This window comes from Plecotus auritus (assembly GCF_963455305.1).
Source record: "Plecotus auritus genome assembly, chromosome: 7".
Classification (NCBI taxonomy): Eukaryota; Metazoa; Chordata; class Mammalia; order Chiroptera; family Vespertilionidae; genus Plecotus; species Plecotus auritus.
Genome location: NC_137774.1, coordinates 135,444,838 through 135,464,555, shown reverse-complemented (window position 1 = coordinate 135,464,555; position 19,718 = coordinate 135,444,838). Strand labels below are relative to the sequence as shown.

Genomic DNA, 19,718 nt, shown 5'->3' with positions numbered 1-19,718 from the left:
AGAATCAGAAAAATGCAAATTTCACATGAAACTTAAAGGCTTGAGGGATAAGCTAAGGAGGAATTGATCTTTACAAAGTTTTCACACCTTGATTAAATTTCACCCCACCAAGTTTTGCAATCAAAAGTAAGTCTTTAAGCTTGGCTGGTGCAGCTCAGTGGTTGAGTATTGACCCATGAATAAGGAGGTCACAGTTCGATTCCCATGCCCAGGTTGTGGGCTCGATTCCTAGTTGGGGGCATGCAGGAGGCAGTCAATCAGTGATTCTCTGTTATCATTGATGTTTTTCTCCCTCTCTTTCCCTCTCCCTTCCTCTCTCTGAAATCAATTTTTTAAAAAAAAAAATTTAAGTCAGTCTTTAATACTTCAACAACATAACATATGGTAACACACACTGAGATAGAATGCTATTTTATTGTAGAAATAACCAAAAGACCACAAAATATTGAGAGAGTACTTTTTTGTTTAAAATTTTCTAGGAGTCACCTAGGTTCAGGAATGTATGGCTTGATTTGCAGATGGCCTGGTTTCTGTTCACTTAATCCATTTGTAACTCATATGCTGAACCTGGCTGTTAAGTTGGAGGTGGAGCTGTGGCCATCCTGTAAATATAATAATTCCAGTCTTCTACAGAGCAATTAAAAAGGGGATGTTCCATTGGTAGGATTTGGTTTTCACTCTTGGTTTTGCATTTAACTCTAGCAACCTTTATTTCAAGAAGACATGATTTAAACTGTTGACTTGAATTCATTTGATTTGCAAAGTCTCTCTTCTGTTTAGCTTTTAAAACAAATACCAACAGCTTTGAAGTGGGATTATGACTTCCTTTTCATCTGGGTAAAATTTTGTATGGTTTATCTGTTACACTGATAAGTTATGAAAGAATTTGGTAAATACCCACAAAAAAAACTAAGACATACATCAATGAACTTGTATGGAGCTTTGTTTTTAGGCTGTATCTTATAGGTTCCCTTTGGTCTTAGAAACAGAAAAAAAAAAAATAGTTCTTGTTCCCCTGTTTCTTTATTCCTCCTCCAGTCTTCAACTTCCCATCTTACTTCCTGTTTGAATCTTCCCCATTCATTCTGCCAAGAAATGGGAAATCTTACTAACAGCTGACGGTTCCCATATGGCAGATCTAGCTAGAGAGGATTGGGGAAGCAGGCGCCAGGCCTTCCTCACCAGTCTCCCAGATGTTGCAGGATTGAAATAAAAGATTGTGTTTCATTTTTCAGAACCCCTTCCACCTACATTATCTCATGTTAGTGTCTGAGAGAGGCAGGGTTGAAGCCTGCCAAAAGAGCTGGTGAGTGTTATTTCTCCTTCCTGCTTCTCACCATCTTGAGTACTAATTGATGAAGCTGGTACTCCATGGCTCCGATGAGCTACCTTCTCTTCGTCACAGTCTTGCTTCAGGATTTAGTACATGATGCTTATTTCTACACATGGGCAACTGTTCCCTTTTTTTTTTTTTTTAATGGAACAGCTCATCCTTCCCCACAATATTTAATTTCTACTGATAAAATTTTGCTTGCAATCTTAGACAAGTTTATAGAAAGTACAGTTGCTATCTGGAAGTCCCAGTTAATAAGATGCCAGCACTAAATTTGTAGCAAGAGCATAAGAATCAACCTCCAAATTAAAAAATACTAAAGGTAATTCAATACCTTTTATTGCTGCTATCACTTCCTTTCTGAGGCTATTCTTTACCTGTTCTTTTCTTCCCCTGTACCTCAACCCCCCTACTTACTATGTTAATCCTATATTGGCTATTTCTAGATTGTGTTTCTACAGCTAATGCCCTCATCACATTGTATTATAATTATTTTTTATGTATCTGTCTCTTCTACTAAACCGTCAGCTCCTTGAGGGCAACCACTGTTTTTGTTTGATTTTTTAAGGTTTGTTTTATTTTTGGCTCTGTATCTGATAAATGGTGTCATTATGTTTCCCTCAAATTTAAAGTATCCCATGGCACTCTGGACTGCCTTGGGAACCACAGTTACTGAGTGACTGGAGCGGAGAGTTTTTGGCAAGGGTGGCCAGAAAAGTCTTTTTTTGTGGGCGTGGTAGTTGGATTAAGGCCCGAATGATAAGAAAGAATTATAGCCAGTTTGCTGGGGTAGAATGTTGGGATCTGAAGGAGGCTGGTGTGAAGGTCTGGAATAGAGAGTAGAGGAGTGTGAGGTGAAGCCCGTTCATTAAATCCGCACAGTCCGTGGGGAGTTTTGTTTCCTCCCAACTTCAGGGGAGAGCCTTTGGAGGAGTTTAAGTCAAGGAGTGTTGTAATGAGCTGTCCATTTTGAAGAGATTATCTGGTTCTAGCTAGAAGACCGCTGTGCTAGAGGGCAAACTTGAAAGCAGCAAAGCAAATAGACCAGTGCAGCTGCTCAGTTTTGAGATGCTGGTGGGCTGAACTAGAGGGGTGACAGGGGAAGGGAGAAGTGGTTGTGTTGGGATCTACTTCATTAGTAGCTTGTAGAATGAATGTATTGGCAGAACTGGGTAGTTGCTAAATAAGAGCTTATGGAAATTATATAAACGGGTTCCTTAAAAGCAGTTATTCTGTTTCATCATCATTCACTATTTTTTTCTTTTATTCTATGACGATATTTCTAGGACCCTGCTTCTAAAATTCTTTGGCTGGATGAGATACAGCACGCAGTCTATGAGGCCAACATGGACAAGGACAAAGCAAAACAATGTAAGCCCTCGCCTCCTTTTGCTGGCCCATCTTGCCTTGCTTGTATCTGGTTATACTTCTGAATTTTTATTTTTATTCATAATTTTTAATGCAATAGTTTTAATTTCTGAAAAGGTTGGACTTCTACCAATTTGAGTTCTTAAATACATATGTATACAACAATAGGATTAATTGGTTGCACTATTTTCAATGACTAGGTGCTCTTTCCAGCAAAATCTGAGAATGTAACCAAACAAAACCCAGGAAACAAAAAATGGTTTCTAAGTTTTCAAATTTATAGTTCAATCAAGTCCTTTTTTATCTTAATCTTAAAAAACTAGCCCATTTTTTGCTCAATAAATGTTCGTCCTCCCTTCCATGCCTTTCATTGTATTAGCCCGCATTTTCCAGAGAAAGAACTACATAAATATTTTTGTCTGAAAAAAAACAACCACAAAGATAGATGATAGATAGATAGATAGATAGATAGATAGATAGCTCTGTTTCTCTAGAAAGAGTATTGTATGTATACATCTATCTATACTGCACATACGTATATGGAGAGAGAAAGGGAGATTTCCTTTTAGGATTTGGCTCATGCAGTTATGGAGAGGCCGGCAGAAGCTGGGTGGCAGCACTTAATCACCAAAAGACAAATGGATGCAATTTATAATGAACAGCAGAGTGAACACAGTAATCAGAACAGTCTAACTCACAGAGACCTATGGAATTGGCTAATTAAACATGGTGCTCCTAGAAATGAAATAGACAGTCTACTAAATTCTTACTTTTATAAACAGAAGAAGAGTTCTAGGTCAAGTGAATAGAAGTATAACTTGGATTATAAAAACAGGAAGTCATGGCCCCTTAATTGTTTATAGACCCAGAACTCCCTGAGGAAAGGGAAGGCGGGGTCCCCTTGAGAAAGAACTCTGCTACACTAACACATTTTTATCCTGTTCATCTTTCTCCCAGGCTTTCCCCAAAGAGATCTATGGCCTTTTACCATGTGATTGTGCTGGGGGAAAGAACATAATCAAACTTTTCAGGGATTACTGAATCCTGAAGTGACATTAATTCCAAGAGACCTAAAATGTCATTGTGATCAGAGTAGTGGCTTATGGAGGCCAGCTGATCAATGGAGTTTCAGCTGAGGTCCGTCTCTCAGGGCCCAGTGGGTCCTCAAACCCATCCTGGGATTTCTTCCCCAAGTCCAGGTGCATAATTGGAATGGACATATTCAACAACTGGCAGAATCCCCACATTGGCTCAAATGAGAACTATGCCTCTGTTTCACAGAGGAATAGTATGAAAATTCACAGAGCAATCTAAAATAGCTTCAAGATCGATATACTAACACTCGACATATGTGAACAACCTACATAAAATAAGATTCCTAAAAGGCTAGTTCATTGAGCTGTCTGTTCATGGTATAGCTAGAATCTACTGTATACTGAGCTATCAGGTAGATTACTATTGAGATGCCTTACTCTTGCTCCAGAGATAGGCTTTTATTTTTTTATTTTTAAATATATTTTATTGATTTTTTTACAGAGAGGAAGGGAGAGGGATAGAGAGTTAGAAACATCGATTCAGCTGCCTCCTGCACACTCTCTACTGGGGATGTGCCCACAACCAAGGTACATGCCCTTGACTGGAATTGAACCTGGGACCCTTGAGTCCGCAGGCCGACGCTCTATCCACTGAACCAAACTGATTAGGGCCAGAGATAGGCTTTTAAATTTTGGAATCATCTGTGAGGAACATCTGGTTTTTATTTCCTTAGCCAGAAAAAAATATGTGTATTTCTCCAACCTGAACTTTTATAGCCTTAGGATCTTTGAAGTCTTTTTGTTCTAGCACTGTAATTGTTAAGAAAAAGAAAACAAAATTGAGATGTGTACATAAGTGATTTAAATATAAAGCTGAAAGCAATGTAGTTTGAAGAAAGACTTTTCAAGAAATTGGATTATAATACAGTTACTGAAGTAGCCTAGAATTTTTCTCTTTTATTCCTTTTATTCTGTAGTCTTCTTACATTTGTCCTGCAAATGATTTCTGTTTATCACATATCACATGAGACTCATGGTTCTTTTTATTGACTATGAAAGTAAGAGGTTTCCTCAGATGTATGATTTTGTACTCTGCACTTACACATTTAAAATCCTACCTTCTACCTCGGTCCCGTCCCTCAGAGGAGTTGATATAGTTTCTTCTGTGTTGTATGACAACAAAGAGATGATCTGAAGATAAAACCGCTGTATATTCTGACACTGAGATGAGAATTTTCCAGTTTCTTAACAGGGATTTAATCTTACTTTTAAAAGCATTTTTCAGCCTTTGTATGAAGACTTGAAACAGATTCTGGTCACATGTTATAAGCATCAATTCCACTCCCAGATAATTTGATCAAAGAAAATGTGTTGGTTCATATACTTTACCAAGGGCAAGATCTAAAAGGGCAGAGGAACTCAAGTCTCCTTCATTTTGGCCCAGTGTTCATTTTCACTGGAGCATTTTGCTTTCTTAAAGTAGGTTTCTCTACTTTTGACTACCTTTTCCATTATTGCACCCTAAGGAATCTTTCTAGACATTGGTTTCTCTAATTGGACCTCGCCATGAAATTTTTTTTCTCACCATGAAATTGTAATACCACAGATATATTGTATATATGTTTATATGCCATATGTAGATCTGTGCTTTATACATAAAAATACTTTTTTTACATTCTTTCCCCAAGAACCAATATTTGTCCTACTGGGGTTTATATCACATCTCTTTTGAGAATGCATGCCTTAGAGAAAGCCTGCTGGTATGTGGCATAAGATATAAAGCAAACATGTTTTTGGATTTCTTACATGATTCGTGGGAGGTTTCTTAATTGTTTCTTAGTAGAAATATGCCTGACGTAATGGAGATCCTTTACCTGACATCTCAGCTATCTGGAATTTAACCACAACCCACAGATTAAGCCAAAAGTTAATCAGAATAGATAACAAGAAGCCTGTGTCCTGGAACTGGTTTACTCTACTCATTGGGGACCTCTTGGACACACACTTTGAGCCTGTTTATTCTTATCTCAGGCAGAATGCTAATATGCTTGGTTGTTTCTCTTCTCAACTCCAAGCACATCAGAAGCCATGAATTAATTACCAAGCAGTTAAGTGTTGGGGCTGCCCTCTGCAGGCACGCAGCAGCAGCGAGAAGTGATAGCTGACAGTGACGATAAGGGAGAAACTAAAAAGCATGCGAATTTGAGGCCATTTAGTGCAGGAGCAAAGAAGCCCAAGTACCTCTGTAGTCCTTGAAATATCCCTCACTGTATTATAGTACCATACAATTGTAATGACATGAGGGACGCTTCTGGCAGCTCTCAGCAAACATTAAGCATCTTCTGTGTACCAGGGACTGTGGGTAAAATGATGAGCCGTGTAGAGACTGTTCTGTTAGGGTTTTCTCCAGGGCTTTAGATTTTCATGGAAAATGGTTCTGTTCAGATGAAAAGTAAGCTTCAGTTAGCTGGAAAGTTAACCTGTGGACCTACTCCTTGAACATAAATACTCAGTAATAAAGCGCATTACTATATGCAAGAAATGTATGGCTTTAATACCCATCTTTCAAGGAAAACAGCATTTTACTGGGCCGGATGAAGCTATCAGATGTAATTCATGTAACAGTTCTTTGACATTTACTTGTTCCTTCTGCTGCTCTCAGACCACAAACTTCTCAGACACTAGTACTGCATTTTTCTCATCCTGCAAAGACTTGCTGGAGAAGAGGAGAGGGGGCCAGCTCATCCCTGTTAACTCCAGCACAGGAACATATTGCTATACCTTTTGTTCAGCAACAGTTGGAGTCTGCCACGGAAGTTCTCCTTAATTTTTCCCATGCTCCTCCAGATTTGCATGACTTTGACTCCAGGCTGCTACAAGTCAAACTCTGTTTTTCTTGCCCTGTCAGCCTTTCTAGTTCTATGCACATGTGAACATAATTTGATAACAAGATACCATTTAGCATTTGTATGGTAGAGCTTGGTGTGTGTGTGTTTTAAAAATAAAAGAAAATGTAACTCTTCTCTTTTCAGCAAGATCATTTTTCATCTAAAAAGTATTTTAAACTAGTTTCTGCCATTTTTTTGTTCTACATTTCTAACTCACTGCATTTACAGGTTGTGAAAATAATAGTCCATTTGGTACAGCTGGAATATCTTTTTAACCTTTACTGTTGAAAGTATTGCAGATGTCCCCTTTGTTTGTTTGTTTGTTTGTTTTTCCCATTGATCCCCTCCACTCCACACCTGCCCCTCCCAAGCCTTCACCACTCTAGTGTCTGTGTTCATGGGTTATACATATATGCATATAAGTTACCTGGTTAATTACTTCCCACCCTACCTTCCCTCTGAAACTCATCAGTCTGTTCCATGCTTCTATGTCTCTGGATCTATTTTGTTCATCAGTTTATTTTGTTCATTAGATTCTATATATGAGTGAGAGCATGTGATTCTTATCTTTCTCTGACTGGCTTATTTGGCTTAGCATACAGAATATTCTTATCTGGAACTAAAGTGGATAATAAAGAATCTACCATGTTGCTATGGCCAGATTGGTCAATAACTATCCAGCCAGAGCAACATGGTAAATTCTTGGTCTCAATACACCAAGGTTGTGAGTTTGATCTCTGGTCAGGGCACATATAAGAAGCAACCAGTGAATTCATCAGTAAGTGGAACAACAAATCAATGTTTCTGTCTCCCTTCTTCTCTCTCTCTCCATTTCTCTCTATATATTATATATAATCAACACATTTTTAAAAATTTGTAAGAATTCACCACGCTAAGTTTCTTCAGGCAACCCAGAGTTCAGTGTGGTTTTATTTAAGGAAGAGGCAGAAATTTGAAATGTGATAAAATGCTTTATAGGTCTAAATTGGTTTCAGAATTAAGTTTCTGGACTCCATTGCATATATTCACTAGCTGTGCCTGTTGCCTCTCTATCTAGAACAGCCTTGGGCAAACGACGGCCCGCAGGCCGGATCCGGCTGTTCTATCCGGTTCTCTTGCTCTCCGCTCCACTCCTTTACTTTGAATTTATATTAGTTCACACAAACACTCCATCCATGCTTTTGTTCCGGCCCTCCGGTCCAGTTTAAGAACCCATTGTGGCCCTCCAGTCAAAAAGTTTGCCCACCCCTGATCTAGAACATTTTTTTTTTTTGGTTGCTAATGACAATCTTGAAAGTATACTTGCACTGTACAGAAGAATATCAGAATTTCCAAAGCTTACATAAAATTTTACTTGCTCTGAAATAAATAAATGTATTCATAAAGCTAGTTCTCAAATACCAATTAATGACATGTGTCCATTGGTGTGCATTAACCCAATTTCAAAGATTATCACAGTGAACAAAATGAAGGCCTTGCAACCACACATGAGTAACCAGGAAATGCTGTGATTTTTAATAAACCATGCTCCTATGGGATCTTTTTTTTTTAATCTTCACCTAGGACATGTTCATTGATTTTCAGAGAGAAGGGAAGGGAGAGAGAGAAATAATTGATGTGAGGGAGAAACATTAATCAGTTGTCTCCCACACGGGGATCAAACTCTCAACCCAAGTATGTGCCCTGACGGGGAACTGAACCATGACCTCCTGGTTCATAGGTCGACGCTCAACCACTGAGCCATGCCGGCCAGGCTGGGATCTTATTCTTACAGCCTAAACTGGTGGGTGAATTGGTGACAGTCTCTTGGGCATATGTGGTACATACTCTCAAAGGGTAATAAGGTTTGATACCAGTGTATTCCTAAAAAGTTGAATTATAGCTTTACATGCCTGCAGGGTAAATAGAAGATAAACTTTAACAGAATCACTTTTTTATTATTATCCAGGGGTTACACTGGTCGTTGATGTTAATCAGTGTTTGGAGAAAGAAAAGAAAAGTGATATTTTGTCTGTTTTGAAGTCTTCTGTTGGTAACACAAATGACGTAATCTCCGAATGTGCTGGCAACTACTATGATGCCCTTACGAAGGCAAAAGAGCAAAAATCTGAAAGTGGTAAGCGTTTTTGTCATTTAGCACAAGCTGAATATCATTTTGGTTATGATAGTTTCTGTGGTATTGTATTTTCTTAATTTTAAGACAAATAATGCTTTCAAATTGACATTTCTAAAATGATTTTTATCATCTATGGCAAAGGGAATTATTTAGATTTTTCTTTTCCTTGTTGTGTTTTAGAAAGCTGTGATTAACTTGGTGGCTATACATGGTGGCATCATAGACTTGAGAAAATACAGTATTTAAGGAGACTTTTTATAGGTCTTGCTTGTTGATTGATTCCTCCAGCGGTAAAAACTGACGTTTTGCACTGATGTTTCTCTCTATCCTTTTTGACACAAATGATACATGATTGTACAATATTTACTAGAAGTAAAGAGTAATTTTGAAAATATGGAATAAAGTGCAGTGAATTGGTCTCTGAGGGATTAGATCAGTAACCTTGGCAGATATTTATGCCTGTTCAAGCCAATGGCAGAACATGAAATTTTAGCTCTGGAAAGTATTGTTGAGAGCATGAGTTTCCAGATTTAGGAATTCAGATTCATGACATTTTGGACAGAAGGAGATAATGACAAACTCAAGGAGATAAATTTTGGAGAGTTAATCTGTCATTTCTTCAGTAGCTTTTTACTGAGCACCTTCTATATCCAGGATCCAGGTAACTCCTGGCTGTAGCTGGTGTTTATTTGCACCGTAGCATATAGGTCAGGGACATAGTACTTTTCACCTTTAGGAAACCACTGTGGAACTTGAGGGGAAAACATGTTTTTAGTTCAACTGAAAGTCTGTTCAGTAGTACCCTATGTACTAACTTTATTATTTTAAGGTTCAAAACTGAAGACTTGCATTTTATTTTTTTCTATCAAATATGTTTTCTCTCTCTTTTTTTAATTAATTTTTTAAATTTTTTCTTGATTGTTGAAAGTATTACAGATATCCTCCATTTTCTATCCATTGACCCCCTTCACCGCACACCCACCGCAGGCCTACCACACTATTGTCTGTGTCCATGGGTTATGCTTATATGCATATAAGTTCTTTGCTTAATCTTTTCCCACACACACCCCCCCCCCCTTCCCTTTGAGATTCATTGGTCTTTTGCATGCTTTTATGTCTCTGGATCTATTCTGTTCATCGGTTTATTTTTGTTCACTAGTTGTACTTACTTTTGAAGTTTGATGTTTTTCCAATTGGAGGTTAGACCCTCCAATTCAGCAAATGTCCTGTTAATGAGTTGTGAGGAGGGCTATTGGCTACTCTCTCATGGCATCTAGTCACTTTTGAGCCCCTCTCTTCCGTTCACATCTCTGCATCAGGAGTTACCATAGTGTCCCCTGCCTTATCCTTCATGGGAAAGAACTGCACAACATTGTTAATTCAGGGGGTGAGTTCCTAGAAATGACCCATCATAATTTCAAATCCATCCTGGCCCCTAGTTTATCCTCTCTCCCTTAAACTTCCCTCTTCCTCTTCCTCTTCCTCTTGCTATGTTTTGGTGAATGGAGTCAGAATATCCCAAGGTATCCAGTTCAAAAACCTCGGATTCATTTTTTTTCCAAAAAATTTTTTTAAAGTTCTGGGGACTTTGTTAGGGATTGTATTAAACCTGTAGATCAGTTTGAGGAGTATTACCATCTTAACAATATTAAGTCTTCTGATCCATGTACATGCAATGTCTCTTCATTAGGTCTTTAATTCTTTCAACAATGTTTTATAGTTTTCAGTGTTGTATAAGGCTTGCATTTCTTTTGTTAAATTTATTCCTATACAGTACTCCTACTTTTGCCCATCCCTATATATTTAATTCTGTTGATGCTATTATAAATGTTTTTCTTAATTTCATTTGGGAGTTGCTTATTACTACTGTATAGAAATACAATGATTTTTATTGAGATATAATTTACATACTATAAAATTCACTGTTTTAAGGTGTGTACTTCAGAGGCTTTTACATTCATAAACTTGTATAGCCAACACCACTAGTTAATTCCAAAACATCTTCATTACAGCAAACAAACCCCCCCACCCATGTCTATTAGCCATTGATCCCCACCCCTCAGCCCCAGACAATCACTAGTCTACTTTTTGTCTCTATGGTTTTGCTTGTTCTGGACATTTTATGTAAATGGATCATACTGTGTCTGGTTTCTTTCACTTAGCATACTGTTTTCAAAGTTTATCCATGTTGTAACATATGTCAGTTCTTCATTCCTTTTTGTGGCTGATAATGTTCCATTGTATAGGATGTGCAACATTTTGTTTATCCATTCATCAATTAATGGAATTTGGATTTTTCACCCCCACTTTTGGCTGTTCTGAAGAATGCTTCTGTGAACATTTGTGTACAGACTTTTGCACTGACACATTTTCATACGGTTTATTTTTGTATTTTGATCTTACACAACCTTGCTGAACTCATTTATTCTATTAGCTTTTTAGTGGATTCCTTGGCCACCACCTGTCTGTAAATCAAGTTTTACCGGAACCCAGCTACACTCATTACTTTATGTATTGTCTATGACAGCTCTTATGCTGCAGTGCCAGGGTTGACCAGTATCAGAGACCTAGAACCCACAAAGCTGAAAATATTTACTCTCTGGCCCTGTAGAGGAAAAGTTTTCCACCTCCTGTTCTAGAAGGACGAGGAGACACTTTCTAGGCAATTGAAGACTGACTTTCCACACCAGATAAACCTATGGACATTGTTTGGGTTGGGGGGTGATCAGGGTGATTCTTATCTCTTTCACCTCTGGTTCTAGGATGTGTGTTCTTTCCCAAACTGAAGTGTCCACTCCTAAGTGGATCACCGAGCCTTATAGCTCAGTTTAGCTCTTACACAGAAGTATAATTTTGTCTAGAAGGCATCTAGAAAGTATGCTTCCTTTTAGATTGCTACCACCTCTTAACTAACTGGAATCTTTTTTTTATGGTTTTCTCCAAGGTTCATAATTAGTCTTTTCTCTTAGTAACCAGCCAACTACATTTCTTAGGGAAAATACTTGGACCGTGGACTGGAGACACCCTCTCTGCCTCTTCTCTGACTGTAAATTCAAACTTAATTTGAAAATGATAATAATTACCTTTTCCTGTTATCCACTGAGATCATCCCAACCTAAATCAAGTCTTCTAATGCCAATTAAGGCCTTTTTACTTCTCACATCTTATGCAAATAAGAGAATATATCTGGGTGTGTTTTTTATTATTATTATTGTCTGAAGTTTTACATATGTCTACTTTTTCCTCAATTGACCCCCCCACCCCAGCCATTCCCACCCCGGGCAAGCCCCCACCGCCCCAGTGCCTGTGTCCATTGGTTATGCTAATATGCATGTATACAGTCCTTTGGTTGCTCTCTAACCCCCGCTACCCCCTGCCATTTGTCTCTGGATCTATTCTTGTTCATCAAATTATGTTGATCATTATATCCCACATATGAGTGAGATCATGTGATATTCATCTTTCTCCGACTGGCTTATTTCGTTTAGCATAATGCTCTCCAGTTCCATCCATGCTGTTGCAAATGATAAAAGTTCCTTCTTTTTTATAGCGGCATAGTATTCCATTGTGTAGATTTTTTTATTTTTATTTTTTTTAATCCACTCATCTGCTGATAGGCACTTAGCTGTGTTTGTTTTTACCACTTTCACTTCCTTCTTTTCTTCTCAATGAGAGAGTTGCCTTGAAAAGCATTTGTGGATCTGACAACTACTGGTAATTGAAAAAAATAATTACTTGTGATCATCCTAATTTGACTGTACAATATATTTTTGAGGATACCAGTACTTCTAAACAGACAACAGCTGTCTGACTGTCCATTTGAAAAGAGACACGTCTCTCTTCCTGAGCATTGACAAATAGAACAGTTTAGGGCCACTTAACGCCAAATTAAGAATCAACACATAATAAAGGGCTTTACCTCTGCTTAGTCTAATGTTCACTTGGCAGCAGTTGGTGTAGCTTGGTCTAGGTCAGAGCTTTTTTATTTTTATTGTTGTTTTTAACTCTCTGGTCTGGGACAGGAAGCATGACTGTTCATTAAAATAAGCAGATTTCTAAATAGAAAGGGTAGCCCATGGATTAAGTGGAGATATCCTTCTTGACCAATTTAAGCAATGACTGCCATAGCTTTTTTCCTAGTACACCCCTACCCCCAAATTAAGTTCTTCCAACATTTTTTCCCTCATTTTGTGTGTTGTACAGAGCAAAGTGAGTCAGAGGAACCAGAATTTTCCTTCTCCCTGCTTAGTGACTTTGCATATGTCATTGTGTACCTTGGATGAGTTGTCCGCAAAGATGAGTTACTGCTGCTTTGGTTTAATGCAGATCACTGGCCCCCTCTAAATAATGGGGTACAGTCCTTGCAGGTCACTTCTCATAAAAGTTGTGGGAGGCTTTCTAAGCCAAGAGGAATCTTACTCATGGCCTTCCTCTGTCTACTGTGGTGCTGTTCACATTTACCTGAGACATGCATTCCTTGTTTGCTTAGCCTTCTTGTTGGCCATTCGTGACTCCCACCATCCTCATGAAAAGCTTGGGGTCCAAATCTGGCATTAGACATCAGTCTTTCCTTCTTTGGCTTAGCAGAGAGCTGCTACTAAGTACACAGCATTCATCGATTTTAGTAAGTCGTTTCTAATGATTTTAACTTAGACTATCTGAAAGCATCTTCATTAGATTATATTACACATTGAAGAAACAACATTAAAATGCTGAAGGTGTTCCTCTCTAGAATGTAACGCACTTTTTTCTTTAGTGTCTGCTGAAGGTCCATGGCTCAAACTTACCCTGCAGGAGAAATATGATTACTACTACAATGTCGATTCACAAGAGAGTTCCTGGGTCACTCCTAAATCTTGCTTGTGTAAAGAATCATGGCTCATGGAAAAAGAAATTAAGGTAGGATGTTATTGTTTGATGTAAAACTACTGTATAAAGATAAGTGTGGTTATTTTTCTATTTTTTTAATCATGGACATGGTGGGAGGAACTAATTGATTTATTTGAAGGCTGGATGTGGAGCAAAGTCTTCGTGAACTACAGGTGGAAGTGGCTGCGTGGTTAATAACTTTAAGAATTTTTTTCCATGTTGGCATAACAACATCAGGCAGAGCAGGGGAAGAAAGCGTTCCTGGCTTATAATAAATCAATCTTCAGATGCTCCTTGACACAAAAGTTCAATTAAGGATCATTCCTTGGTTGTCAGTATTCAAATGTCATTTCTTTCCCCCTCTCAGCCTACAACACGGCTATGTAAGATCCTTTAAAAAGTGAGTGATGATTCCTGGAGGGAAATACTCTTGAAGGAATGTTCACCAAGATTACTTTGGACTTGAGAACAAAAGCTGGACTTAAAAGATGTGAAAATTGCTGTTTGCTCCAGGCATTGTAGTATATTTAAAGAGAAAAATACTGAGATAATTGAGTTCCATTTTGAAAACATAAGTAGATCTCACAAATGTAGATCTTACAGACTTGTTCAAAGTCACAGCACCAAAGATATAGCAGTACTATGGACAGAATCACCAGTACTGTATTTACTAAAAATCAGAGAAAGAACTGTGGCCTAGGACTGACAAGGCCACCAGAAATCCTGACCGACAAGAAGATAGTGAAGAACATAGTCTATTAACTGATTTCAAATGTTCAAAGTTCCCCACAATTTACAGGAAAATGGCATTATGGCAATGAATTACCAGTGCTACTTCGTTGGGGGGGAAAAATTGTGGGCAATATTTAAAATTCATATGCTGTAATTGAGAAGATGTGTCAAGCTGTGAAGAAGCAGCATCGAAGGGTTAAAATTCAGAGCTGAAAACTGGACATGTGGCATCCAGAGATGCCCTGGGCTTACCTTTGTGAAATTGAGCATCAGTCTGTTAGGATTATTAAAAAATGAGGGCCTACCTACACCATACATTTTATTTCTTCTAAACAATCTAGAATTACTAACTTTAATCAATCAGTGTGCATATATATCTTCCCTTAAAGGTATTTATGCATCTTTTATATGATTTCACTTTCAATTATTTTAAATTAAGCACCCATTGATTTCAATCACACTGAATAAGGCATCAGCCATAGAAGTGAGTCCAGTCTTTGCTTGTGTCTCTCAGAGAACGTAAAAGTCAGCCAGTCACAGTCCACATAAAGACTTCTCATCATCCCCCTCCTTCCTTTTTCCTCGTTCATCTAGGTTTTTCCTATCTGCTTATAATGGGGTTTGTCTTCCCCCGCCTTTCCTTCTGACCCCCAGTCTTTCCCCCCAGATTTGAGATTTCCTCAAGTCATTGCAAGGGTCTGCCTTCTCCGTCCTGGTCGAGAAAGGCAGCAGAGAAGCCTAAGGACCTCGTGGGCACTGCAGTCCTTTCCTTGGCAGCTGGAGGGAGAGATGAGAGGTGCCTATGCTTACTGTACTCTTCTTTGTCCCTTTTATACTCGGTGGAGCTCAGGCCTCACACCTAGCAAGGGCCGGCATCATCGGTACATCTCCACCTCCAAATCCTGCCATCATTCGACCACGTTCTCATACCAACTCAGCACAACGCTTAGAGGATTCCAAAATCATGTTGCTAGAAAGAAGCTAAGCCAGCTCATACCTCGGCTCTGGTCAGATCTGTTTGTAAACCAAGCCAGAAAGCGCTATCCGTATCATTTTCTGAAACATAAGATTCCCAGAAGCTGTTCTGTATGCTTCTTTCACCTGATGTGTGAGGTGTAACCATAAGAAATGTCTCTTGCCAGGACATTGTTGAGGAAGTCACAACAGGTTACATTCGTGAGAAGATGTGGTCTGCGCCCGAAGATTTCCTCCTTCGCTTTCAAGACACACGCGCAGGACCCCTCCTTAGGAAAGAGTATGAAGCTAGGAAATCATTTTTGTATGAACAAGAAAAGCATGTGGTCAAAATACAGGTATGTGACTCACCTGCCACTAGTTACAGCAAACTGTTCTATCCCCTGAGAAATGTTTTCTTTGATAATAGGACAATCGACTGCCAGCATTCTAATAAACAAATCTGACTTCAGATTTTTTTCCTTAATCAATGCCCCCAAGACTGCTTTCTTAAGGCTCCAGGATGGGAAGGATGTTGAATGATTTCTCACTTGTGGTTTTCGAGAGAGTATTCGGGGGCACTGTGGATCCCACAAGTCCACCTGCCACCAACCTAGTCGGAGCCAGAGGAAACCTCAGATCAGATTTGAAATCCTGTTTCTCTTAACAGCTGGATCTCCTTGTGTCACCTACTTTCTGACTCGGTTTCCTGATGAATTGGTTTTTTAGTGGTTAGTGGATGTTGAGTGGCATCTAAAAAAAAAACCAGAAGAACTAATGAAATAGATTTAGCATCTCCAAGAGTGCCCTCTCCCTTATATAATCTGTCATTCTTCCTTTGGGTCTGCAGGAAAATCCCGTTTGTTGTGAGCTGTTCTTACCCTTGCATGACTTGTCAGGACTTTCTGGTTGGCCAGAGAGGACCTTGCAGATGTAGCTGTTTCTCCTCTGTATTCCCCTGCACCTTCTACCAGCCACCATGCTGGCTTTCAAAAGGCCATGTGTTTGTCCTTTTTGTTGCACCCAAAGTGATGCTGTTATTGATGGGCAGAGTTTGATGGATGTTTGCTTTGGCCAATAACTATGACATTTCCTAACCCGAAAGTTTTTCAGTTGAAGAGCTTTTTTGTGACCATTGGTGTACTTATCTGCTTCCCCCACCTAACTATAATATTGTTCAGGACAGAAGATGAGTTTTAAAACTTGTATTCTAGTGTCTTGCATATGATAGGTGCTCGAATATGTGAATTTGTCAGAGCATAAGATATTAGAAAGCAGAAATGATTAATTTTTTAAAAGCAATTTCTCCTATAAACCTGATACTTTTATTTTTCAATACGTTTTCCAGTTTTTTCTTCTTTAAACAAATGGTAGGCAAAACACATAGGATGTGAACAAAAGCATAAAAGGAGAATCATCTACACTGATGCTAAGGCTCTACTTTCATACAAAATACAGAGTGTCAGCTGATGTGACACAGTTTGGACCAGCCCTAAGCTCTCCAGTCTTGGGGCATGAAGCAGTGTGGCAGTTGGAAGAGATTCTGAAGAGCCCGCCCTATAAAATCCATCTGATAGTAGGACTCAGGGCTAACGTCATGTGAGGGCTGGGGAAGGACAGAAACAATCATTTAGAGCCTTTTTCCTCCACCTCAGCTGAGGCAGCAGGATTGAAGAAGCCATTGAACTGTGCCCTGCCATGCTCTTTCTTCACTCCTCTGACAGTTTTCTAACAAGGAAGGGATGAGGTCTAAAGGCAAGCTATAGACTGGAGATGAATATGTAGTCAACAGAAACCTGCTAACCCACAAAACCCAAGGACCATGAACCACAGGGGATCATGCTAATCTCATCTTGCCAAAGTGGCTGATTGACCCTGAATTAGGGGAAATGATCTGAATGAGATCTAAAAACTTCCCTCCACAGAACAGCTCAACATTCCTAGCTGGCTGAATCAGCCCCAGACGCAGTAGTTTTAACAAATTCAGAGAGAAAGCTCCCAGGCTGAGCAAAGGACACTCCAGCTCCACCACCCTCCCACCTCAGTCTCCTCCCAAGAAACTGAATAGTGGTACAGAGAACCACTATGTCATCAGAGGCTAATCTTTCTCTCAAGTGCTTATGGAACAAATCAGAAGGTGTCCAAGTAAACATGGAAAGTCAGGAAGAATCTATATAGCCATTTTTGGTTTTTTTCTTCTTTTGTTTTTTAAATAATGGACATTTTTGTCTCATTTTGATTTTAAAGGGAATGGCTCTTTCATTTCACCATTAAATATAATATTATGATTTTTGTGAGATAATATTTTTGTGAAGATTAAGTTACGGTTAAGAGTATCCATTTATTTTTAGTTTGTTTAATTTCTTTTTAAATTGAAAAAGGGATATGAATTGTATCAAAAGTGTTTTACACCTATTGAAATTATTTGTTTATTATTTTAATTGATTAATTCACGGCTAGGCTTTTTATTTATAAGTCTTTGTGCAGACACAGCTTTGTGTATGTGTTTTAAAACACATTCCTACTTGCGTTATATGTGTGTGTATATAAAAGTACATAGAATTTATATAATACTTTACTAATGTTTTAAGATTTTCGTTTCCATATTCATTGGTAAGATTGCTTATGATTTTACTCTCTTGCGTCTTCCTTTTGTCTTTGTCATTCTTACAAGAGGTTTGTCAATTTTATAGGTACTTTTTTAAAAAAAACTAGATCTTTGTTTCATTGACATTCCTTATTTAGCTGATTTCAATGTCATTGATTTCTGCTATTGTTTTTATTCTATTTTTCATCTATTTGCTTTCGGTTTATTTTACTCTGCTTTTCTAGTTCTTGAGGTGGAACCTGAGATTAGTGATTTGAAAATTTCCCCCTGTTCTAATGTATGCATTATTGCTCTGGCTTTTTTTTTTTTTTCTGTTTTCTTTTTCTTGCTTTCCTGTGGATTACTAAATTTATATTTTTAAATTCCATTCTAATTTAGCTATAATGTTAGTGAGTGTATTTTTTGTATAGCTTTTTAAAAATACTTTTTAATATTTTAGAGAGGAAGGGAGAAGGATAGAAACATCCAATCAGCTGCCTCCTACATGTCCCCTACTGGGAATCACCCCATGCATGTGCCCTGACTGAGAATAAACCTGAGACCCCCCAGTGTGTAGGTCGACATTCTAACCACTGAGCCATGATGGCCAGGGCATGGCAGATTTTTTTTTTTTTTTTTTACTATTGTTTAAAGTATTCCAAATAGTAGTACATATGTCTCGTGGCAGATTTTTTTATAGCAACCTAAATGTGCCAGGAGAGAGAATCACAACATATATTTCAAGTGCTGAAAGGAAAGAGCTATCACAAGAGAATGTTTTATCCAGAAAAAATATCCTTTAGGAATGAAGGGAAAATCAAGGTGTTCTCGGATGAAGGAAAACTAAAAGAACTTGTTACCAGCATACCTTCTCTATGAGAATGGCTAAGAAAGTTCTTTAAACAAAGAAATGATAAGCAATGAAATTTTGGAACACCAGAAAATAAAAAAGAACAACCAAAAGAGTAAAAATATGGGAAATATATTTTCCTTTTCTTATTAAATTTTTAAAATTATGTTAAACAGTTAAAGCAGAAATTATAGCACTGTCAAATATGATTCTAAATATGTGGAGGAAATATTTTAAATATATATATATTTTTTAAATATATTTTATTGATTTTTTACAGAGAGGAAGGGAGAGGGCTAGAGGGTTAGAAACATCGATGAGAGAGAAACATCGATCAGCTGCCTCCTGCACACCCCCTACTGGGGATGTGCCCGCAAACAAGGTACATGCCCTTGACCGGAATCAAACCTGGGACCCTTCAGTCCCAGGCCGACGCTCTATCCACTGAGCCAAACCAGTTAGGGCTTAAATATATTTTTATTGGTTTCAGCAAGGAAGGAAGAGGGAGAGAGAGATAGAGACATCAATGATGAGAGAGAATCATTGATCAGCTGCCTCCTGCACTCCCCCCATTGGGGATCAAGCCCACAACCTGGGCATGTGCCCTGACCGGGAATCAAACAGTAACCTCCTGATTCATAGGTCGATGCTCAAACACTGAGCCACACTCAGCCAGGCTGGAGGAAATATTTAAGACAATTGTATTATAAATGGGGGAAAGTAAATGTATGTGAAATCAGGTAAGCTTTCCACACTTTGTCAGAGGTCAAGACATAAATAAAAATGAGGCAGCAGTTTTCATCCATCAGTTTGGATATCATCAATCTTTTTTTTTTTCTTATACCTGTTCAGTGAGACCTTTGAGAAAGAAGTCCCTATCATACACTCTTTGTAGGGCAACCTGACAGTCACTATCAGTTTTAAGCTATCAACTATTGGAACAGTGATCCTCTATGTATTAATCACTTGATGGAAACATTTATAAAA

The 19,718-nt window shown here is 38.4% G+C and overlaps 1 protein-coding gene across 2 annotated transcripts in view; it reads left to right on the top strand.

Annotated features, from left to right (window-relative positions):
• IQGAP2 (IQ motif containing GTPase activating protein 2) overlaps positions 1-19,718 on the top strand; it is a 285,446-nt gene that overhangs the window by 213,291 nt on the left and 52,437 nt on the right. For both annotated transcript variants that reach the window (XM_080680284.1, XM_080680285.1), the window contains exons 14-17: positions 2,620-2,704; positions 8,572-8,739; positions 13,496-13,638; positions 15,483-15,653. In XM_080680284.1, the coding sequence (XP_080536410.1) occupies positions 2,620-2,704; positions 8,572-8,739; positions 13,496-13,638; positions 15,483-15,653 (567 nt within the window). The remainder of the gene's footprint in view (positions 1-2,619; positions 2,705-8,571; positions 8,740-13,495; positions 13,639-15,482; positions 15,654-19,718) is intronic.